The 8,091-nt window shown below is 40.5% G+C and overlaps 1 protein-coding gene across 8 annotated transcripts; it reads right to left on the bottom strand.

Moving 5' to 3' along the window:
* Window positions 1–2,238: 2,238 nt before the first annotated feature.
* Window positions 2,239–7,515, bottom strand: LOC117860828 (uncharacterized). Of its 8 annotated transcripts, none has more exons than XR_011898449.1 (14): window positions 7,321–7,515; window positions 7,133–7,219; window positions 6,915–7,048; window positions 5,178–5,236; window positions 5,028–5,100; window positions 4,881–4,928; window positions 4,329–4,372; window positions 3,668–3,690; window positions 3,525–3,563; window positions 3,218–3,264; window positions 3,036–3,123; window positions 2,897–2,944; window positions 2,691–2,810; window positions 2,239–2,528 (listed from the first exon to the last, which is right to left on the bottom strand). XR_011898449.1 is itself a non-coding variant. In XM_072294418.1 (14 exons), the coding sequence occupies exons 1-14, from the start codon at window positions 7,367–7,369 to the stop codon at window positions 2,487–2,489; spliced, it is 927 nt and encodes a 308-aa protein (XP_072150519.1). In that variant the 5' UTR covers window positions 7,370–7,511; the 3' UTR covers window positions 2,239–2,486. The 8 variants fall into 8 exon arrangements, 6 of the variants coding, with proteins under 6 accessions (XP_072150519.1, XP_072150520.1, XP_034600102.1 ...); XM_072294418.1 differs by having other exon boundaries at window positions 3,036–3,149; window positions 7,321–7,511; XM_072294419.1 differs by having other exon boundaries at window positions 3,036–3,149; window positions 5,046–5,100; window positions 7,321–7,511.
* Window positions 7,516–8,091: the final 576 nt, after the last annotated feature.

Genomic DNA, 8,091 nt, shown 5'->3' with positions numbered 1-8,091 from the left:
AGTATACTAACCATGTATCAAGGGAGGATAAAGTTTCTAACCTTTAGAACACTTGAATGAGTGGAATCCCCACGAAATGGTCTTCAATTCGGTAGCACCTTCCCTATGGTGCCATGGATAGGATGAAGCCCGAGCTGTGGTGAATGGCTCGGGTAGGAGCAAGAAGAAGGTCGATTTATAGGAGGGAAGTTAGTACCGAGTGGAAGCTTCACCCGGTACTAAAGATCTGGTAGCACATTAGTACCAGGTGGAGGCTCCAACCGGTACTAATATGCAACCTTTAGTACCGGTTGGAGCCCCCAACCAATACTAAAGGGGTCACGGGAGGCTCCTGGAGAACTAGCAGTTAGGCTCGGTACTAATACTCACATTAGTACTGGGTCCAGTTGCAACCGGCACTAATGCAGTGGACGAAAGGTCCATTCACCAGTAGTGCCTCTTCCATGGTGCCCTAACAGGTTGCCTCGACTGCGGCCGCGTGTTATGGAGGCATCCGTCGACGCGGCGGAGCAGGTTGAAGAACAGCTCCGCGCGGAAGAGAAGCATGCTAAGCAGCCCGAGGACACCTCCCGTGAAGGCCATGATGGAAGCGGGCTCCATCTCGCGGTAAGGGTGAGTAGAGTATCGAGGAGCGAAGGTGGGTGCTCGTGTGAAGCCTCGTTGCTCGCCGTGTCTCCTGTTCGTCCCATAGTGGACAATGCATATATGTCCGCAGTATGGCTCCTTAGTGGATACTATATATCGCATTTGCTGCAATTCGATTGCACCATTGGAATTTAAAAAAACTATAAATCTTACACCTAGTATCAAAATTAAATTCTGATTGCACCATTGAATTTCTAACAATAAAAGCTTCACAACAAGATCCACTTGACTATATTTGGATGAAATTTTTTTATCCATATTTTTTAATCAAGGTTGCATATTTTTCGGACTGAGTTCATATAATTTTTCGGACAAGTTTGTACAATTTGTTCCAGATCTATACTTTCTATTTTATGTATTCATATAATTTGTTCGATGTATATAGTTATTTTGTTCTATAACTTCGTATAATTTGTTCCAGATATACATATCATAAAAATATTTTCACCTTCATAAAAAATATCCATAAATAAATCTCATCCAAACATAGTCGAGGTCTTATTTTGAAGATTTCGCTGTAAAAAGATTAGTGGTGCAATTGGAATTTAATTTAGGTGCTCGGTTTATGGATTATGACTTTTTTTAAACTTTAAAATTGCATGCATGTCGACCTGTCATCAAACTTGTCCTCGCATGCATACATGCAATTGATTCTTTTTTGGACCTGTTCGCTTCAGCTTATAAACCAGCTGAAAAGCTGAAACGGCTGATTTGTTGTGAGAGGAAAACACTGTTTGGTGACTGATAAGCTGGCTGAATAAGCTGAAGCCAACAGGCTCTTCTCCTTGCCCTCATAAAGTTGGATCTTGTGGGCCAAATAAGAATAGATACCTCATAGGTGCATGTGCTGCTCCAATCTTGAGGCGACATGTGGTGAATTTGTCGCATTCACTGATAACTAGCCGCACCCTGGCTCCGCGGCGATTATGTAACGTTTCCAATGAAGCATATGTTTTCGACAGTTTCATTCAGTTCACGGAGTGATTGTTCATACAAACGCCCGGTGCCAAACATGTTCAACTGCATGAGGCTTTCAGAACTCAACTTTTTTTAAGGCTACCAAGGACCATTCCAATCCAGATGACATATGAGCTGGAAATTTCTTTTAAAAAAAACAATTCTAGTTTTATAGCATTTAGGCCTACGATGTACCTGCATTGGCGACGATGATGGATCCCTAGCAAAACAGAGCCTGAAGGCGTAAATCGATGTATGGGTGTTCATGTAGCGAATGTGTTTTATATTGTGAGTTAGGGACTTGCAGTTATGGCGTGCGTGGGACCCATGTGACCGTATCGGAGGAGTAGGGTTATATAACCTGTTCTTCAAGCAAATGAACTAGAAAGTGAAAAGGGAAAGGAGAATTCCTCCTGCCCAAGGGCGGAGCCAGGAATCTTTTTTTTCTTTGTTAGGGGACGCAACAGTGCTAAATTTCTTGAAAATTTGATCAAATTCAAAATCTGCCATGCAAATTGCCAAGCCACATAGGGAGGACCTGCCTCCTGCCCTCTCTTTCGATCCCTACCTGTGAATCTCACTCCCGGTTGATCACGGGGTGCAAACACAATACTGTGCACCACACTTGCAACCAAATGAAACCAGAGTCCAGTGTGGACCCGAATAATGTCTCCCTGCTATTAGTAGAGCAAAAGCATGGGAAAGGAAGAATGAAAACTATGGTATAGTAGGGTCTAATGAAGCTCCAGATACTCATTGCCCTCCAAGGTGCAACAGGAATCTTTGACCTTCGTAGTCTCGTACATTATCAGCTAATGTTTCTCATACCTATCAATTGTAAAAGTTTAGCTTAGATCCATGGTTTCACCACCCAGTTCTACCTTCTACTCCAGGCCACAACAGCATTTAACAGGTTCAGAAATGCCCTGCACGCAGGAAAATGAGAAGTTAGCATACTGCCGCTGCTCAAAATAGAGTTTCATGAAGTATGACATCGTTTTATGAGGGCATGAGGAAAGCAAACCAAACGTTTGATAATTGCTTTTAGACAAGATGCAGCACCAAACTGAACAATATCTGCAAAGTACCTTCATTCCGCTAATAGTTTCTTCAAGAGAGTGGAAGTACTCAATTTCTACAGCTTTATCACCTTGCAGAGCTTTATATTCCTCCTCCAATGACTTCATATCCATCTGCTGTAGCGCAGCCTGCAAGGACCAGAATTATATACCACTGCATAATGCAAGAATTTAACAGAAACAGTGTTTAATCGGAAAACAAGTAGTAAACTTACAGGAAAGCCAGCAAATATGTTTTTCTCCTGCTCTAGAATCTGTTTGACCTGCAAAGTAAATCCGCATCTGTTAGCTTCACTCAGAACAACCAATATAGATACTATTATGTACATAATAAGAGTATCCTAATTGGTATACTTTGCTGATTTCTGAAAGAAGCCTTGATCTTTTTGAATTGATGTCTTCTATCTTGAGCTGAGCTGCCTCCAGTTGGGTGAAGAGTTCCCTGTGCTTGTTCCCAACATCACTTCCCTATTTGTTCGAATAAATGAGTAAATGATATGGGGGAGGTGAGAAAGGGGAATGATGTGAATACCAACCAACTGATCCAGGCTCCCTTCCGAGTTGAAGGTTCCATGCCTCTCCCCTGCATGTGACACAGCACATCCCAGGCTCAGGAAAAGTTACAAATCATTCAATTCAACCATTTGTCAAGCTATTTCTTTGTAATTTGCCTAGTGTTGGTCTGTTGGAGGGTATATTATCTCTTTTCAATGTGAAACAACATATGGAAAACCACACATCCACATGTGGAAGAGCATGTAAGCATGAAGAAAACATGTTCATAAAATGACGACGTATAGAAAACCACTATTTATTTCCCTCTGTTTTCAGAGGAACACATACCTTCAATGAAGGTTTGCTTGCACTGAGATGTGACAACCTGCATATGTAAATTCAAACACTCGTTAACATTAACTTATTTACATGACAAGCCATTAAAAAGATTTGGGGTGTGTATGTGTTGTATTCTTATACTCCTCTTTCCTTAATGCAATGATGTGCAACTCCCCTGCGTATTCAAGGAAGAAACATTTAAAATGGAAATGACTTCACAGATCTCCATGTATATTTGTTAAACTTCTGTTTCATGCAACTTTGCAAAAGCTGGGTTAACATGCATAAACAGATCCTCTATGAAAATATTTCAAATATACGTTATCGAGGAGAATTGGTAGCTAGTCAGCTACTGAAATTCCGAATCCCCAGTTCAAGTATGAATCTATCACCAGGAACTTAAGATATAACAGAATTGGTTAACTATTCGTTCAAAACAGAATTGGTTAACTGAGTTTTCAGACAAAACAGAAGGGCACTGGATACAATTTTCTGCTGTTTTTTGACGTAAACTTGAATTGGTTCACTTCTGTGATTTGACAAGGATCACATGGGTTTTATAGAGTATCGTTAGATTTGGGCTAGGAATCGGTCCCTGCATCAGTCACTAACAAAACTGGCTGGAAAGAGATCTAGGACCCAAAAATACAACATAATATATTGGTGTCTCATGCATAGTATGGTAGTTCTGTTACATGTTGTGTCTCTATGTCTATAAGTAAGAGATGACAGCACTGCAGAAAAAAGACAAATTTAGGCAACGTTTAGCAATTTTAGATTCTCTTGATGCAAGTTTTATCGGTATAAATGCACCTGAGTCCAAATTTGGAATGCACCATATTCAAGTTCTCATCAACCTGATAAAAATGGATCAACAGTTTATCTAACTTGCAGTTCACATGAGTTAAAAAAAAAAAGCCTAAAAGTCAAACAGTTTTGATTCTTCTGCCAGTTCAATTTACAGCTGCGGTATAATCATGTACTATCATCTTTGGTTATTTGATGTTCCCTGCCCCCTTATTCTTGCTCCAATTTAAATGATCCATACTTAAGTAAGGATCAAACAAGGATTTGGAATTATAACTTACATAAGCTTATCTAGATATATAGTATGACTCCTTTCTTACCAGAATTATCATATGTGAATCATAGGGTGAACATGGTCATTATAGAACAGTCCTGATCTTTTGAAATGATGAATGCTTTAGATGTGCTTGCCAATTAATTTTTGTGTGCATCAAAACCATCATAAAAGTAATACATGAACGTGACTAATCAAATAATAGTATTACAAGACTTTTACAGAAAAAACATTAATCATGGTAAAGAAGCAAAATGGTTTCTTTATGTGAACAAAAGGCTTACATGTAGCTCCATTGTAGTACTCTTATTCTTCAATGAACCAAACCATTCCTGCAAAATGAAGTATGTAGGCTTGTTAGTGTAATGGCATCCATAGTTGGACCACCTTCCTTGTGAGATAAACAATATTGGCATAAAAGATTAACATACAAACAAACAAAAATGTACCCGTTGCTCCTGTAGTTTGACAGTCAAGGTTTCTGTTGTTTTTGTGTAGAACAGTCTTTCCATGAGAATACAAATGGTTACTGAATTTTACAACTTAGAACTTACAGTATATTCTTTAGGATATAGGTATACCTCTTCTCATTGAGTTTGGCAGATGTACTCGCAATTTCCTGATGGAGGAGCTCCAAGGTCTCCAAGGCATGAAGGGTGGAAATGAAGTTAGAAATTCAAATACATGCAATCCAATATTTGATGTGGTTTTGAATGCTCATTCAATAAAATTCACATTAAAGTTCCAGTGTATAGTCATGGCTGAAATATATATCTATAATTTGTTTTAGGACAACACAAACCACGATCAGATATTGACAATTGATGGAAAAAAAAAGACAAGGTTAAGACATTAAAACTCCAATCTTATAAAAGAATCTGTGTGAGAAAGGTACTGATTGATATTTCTCTTTAAATAAGTCCTTTGTCTCTAACAAAAGGACTGTATAGAGTTTCAATTTAGTGAAGATGAAACAAAAATCTGATGCTATGAAGTAAATATTAGTTTTAGAAAAGGTAAATCAAGCAGAATAATCTTACTTATTGGACATGCATTCTGGTTATGTCAAATCAATGAGAAAATATATATTAGCTACAATAAGCAGCATGGTGCTAACACATGCAAATCTGGGTAGTAATATGGCTATCTAAAAAAATAGAAAGAAGAAGCCCCCCTTGAAAGTATGAAATCATGATCCAAATTGATTACAATCAGAAATAGCTGCCAACTATTTTAACATGAAGTATGTAGTCTATACAGATTGATGTCTGTGTTCGAGATCATAATTTTACTAATACAAGAAAAGATTGCTCTGAGAATTTTAGATGTACTCACATTGTTACAGGATAAAGATAAACAGAGGTCCAGATTTCTCCTCTAATGTGGGCTTATTGCTTGACACTTATTTTCATTGTGATAGTGTACATGCAAGAATTTTCTACATGAGCATATGGATCTTTCATATTTCTCCATCATTGTCATATATTAAAATTTAACAAGGAAGAAAGAACCATTTTATAAGTAAAAAAAAGCTACCTCACGTAAGAACTAGAAATCATGTAAACAATCACATCATTAAGGTATTTACATTAATTTATGCACTTGACTATGTTCAACCGCAGGTTCTCATTTCAGATGATTTACCCCAAGAGAAAATTGGTATATCATGCCGAATATACTACAACTTTCTTCGGACCCATTTGGAATGCAGAAATGATCCATACGAATATACCACTGAACTGCTTCCTATGGACTTCCATCAAAATTCCCATCAATTTCTTGCATTAAAGTAATCGAGAAAAAAAAAGGGAGGATCTCCTGTCTATTGTTAGTGCCTAATAGCCTGCTATCCTGTTAGTTAGCAAACACACGGTTTGGAATCCCAAATAACAGGAATTGCAATATCAAAGCATGTAACTCAAGTAAAAAGACGACAATTATAAATTCAGCAGAAAATGAAAAGGATGATAATTATATCCTAACTGAGGACAGAAACCAACATCCTGAAGTAGCCTCAAAAAAATTAACCTGCACAAATCATCAACTAAATTAACTACTGGTCTCCAGCAACATTTAATTGTTGAAGTGTCTGGTTTCCAGCCTTTTTGGCCTAACAATTGACTACTCCATTTTCTATCCTCCACCAAATCCTCACTATTCCCTCACTTCAGAGTAAATGCCCTTGCATGACATTTCCACCAACCATCAGTTTACTGAATAAGAACTAAGCAATGATGCACAATACACTACGGCCACATGCACATATTCCAGGATATCAAACTTTGCTGACACTGAAACGAACAATTTCTCGCCCTCACCTGCTTCAGCGTGGCGCACTCGACATCCAGCGTAGCGATCCTGCCCTGCTTCTCCAACATCTCCACGCATACCTGCGCCCTTGCTGTGGCCAGCTGCTCGGCCTCCTCGCTCGCCTGCTTTGACTGCGCCCTCACTGCCAAAAATCCCCACGGCAAAACCAACACTTAGGCAAAGTTAGCGTGGGTCGCAAGCTGAGGAAACCGACACTTCTCCGTACCTAGCGCGATGTCGGCGTCGTGGGCGTCGATGGCTGTGCGCTGCTGCTGCTCTTCCGCGGACCGCTTCGCGGCGTCCTCCTCCAGATCTGCAGCCCATTACGCAACCATCCAGCAGCGGTGGCGGAAAGATCAGCGGGAGGGAATCAGGGAATGGGTAATTTGGGTTGAGATATGAAAGTGTGCGCACCGTTCATGTAGGAGCGGAGGGACTTCATGTTCTCCAGATACTCCTCCATGGCTGACGGGACGGCGCGGTGGGCCGGAAACAGCGGCGACGAGGAGGACGTTGAGGTCAGCGGAAGAGGAGGGAAGGGGGGCGGGGCAGCGAGTGGACGAGTTGTTCCAGCCTCCAGGCGAAACGTCTCAGCAGAATGGGGGAGACAAGCATATGTGTGGGGTTTATGAATGTTTTTTATTAAAGATACGTAAATAAAGTATTGCGTAGAACTCCTTTTTGATGCAATAGAACTTTTAAAAAACTTTTAAAGAAATAGAATAAAAAGAAAAAAGGAACTTCAAAATCTCGAAGGAAAAGTACCAAGACGTGTCCCAGCGAAAGTAAAAAAAGGCAATAAATGAAAGAGCGCCGCGAAGGACGGTCAAAAGAGGCATTAATGTTCGTACAAAACGACCAGTACTTTTACAGATCGCCCAGAAGGGCGTTGATGGCCGCAATCGCTCGACGTCGGATTTGATCAACCGAATCCAGGACCCGTTGGTCATCCTCTGCCGACCCCGGGACTTCTGACATGTGGCGGTGGAGTCTAAGGGCTTCGTGGGCCAGATGCTGTCTCTCCTGCTTTAAATCGGCGATGATGGAGGGGAGCTCTTGAAGCCTCTTCTCTTTAATGGCTATTTCCTGGGTTACTTGCTCCATCTCCTTGGCGAAATCTGCTCTCCGGCGTTTGAGGCGGTCTATCGTGCCGACGAGGCTAGGGCGGGAGTCCTCGAGAAAGTG

Source organism: Setaria viridis, chromosome 6 (genome assembly GCF_005286985.2).
Source record: "Setaria viridis chromosome 6, Setaria_viridis_v4.0, whole genome shotgun sequence".
NCBI lineage: Eukaryota > Viridiplantae > Streptophyta > Magnoliopsida > Poales > Poaceae > Setaria > Setaria viridis.
This window is presented reverse-complemented; position numbering and strand designations above follow the sequence as displayed.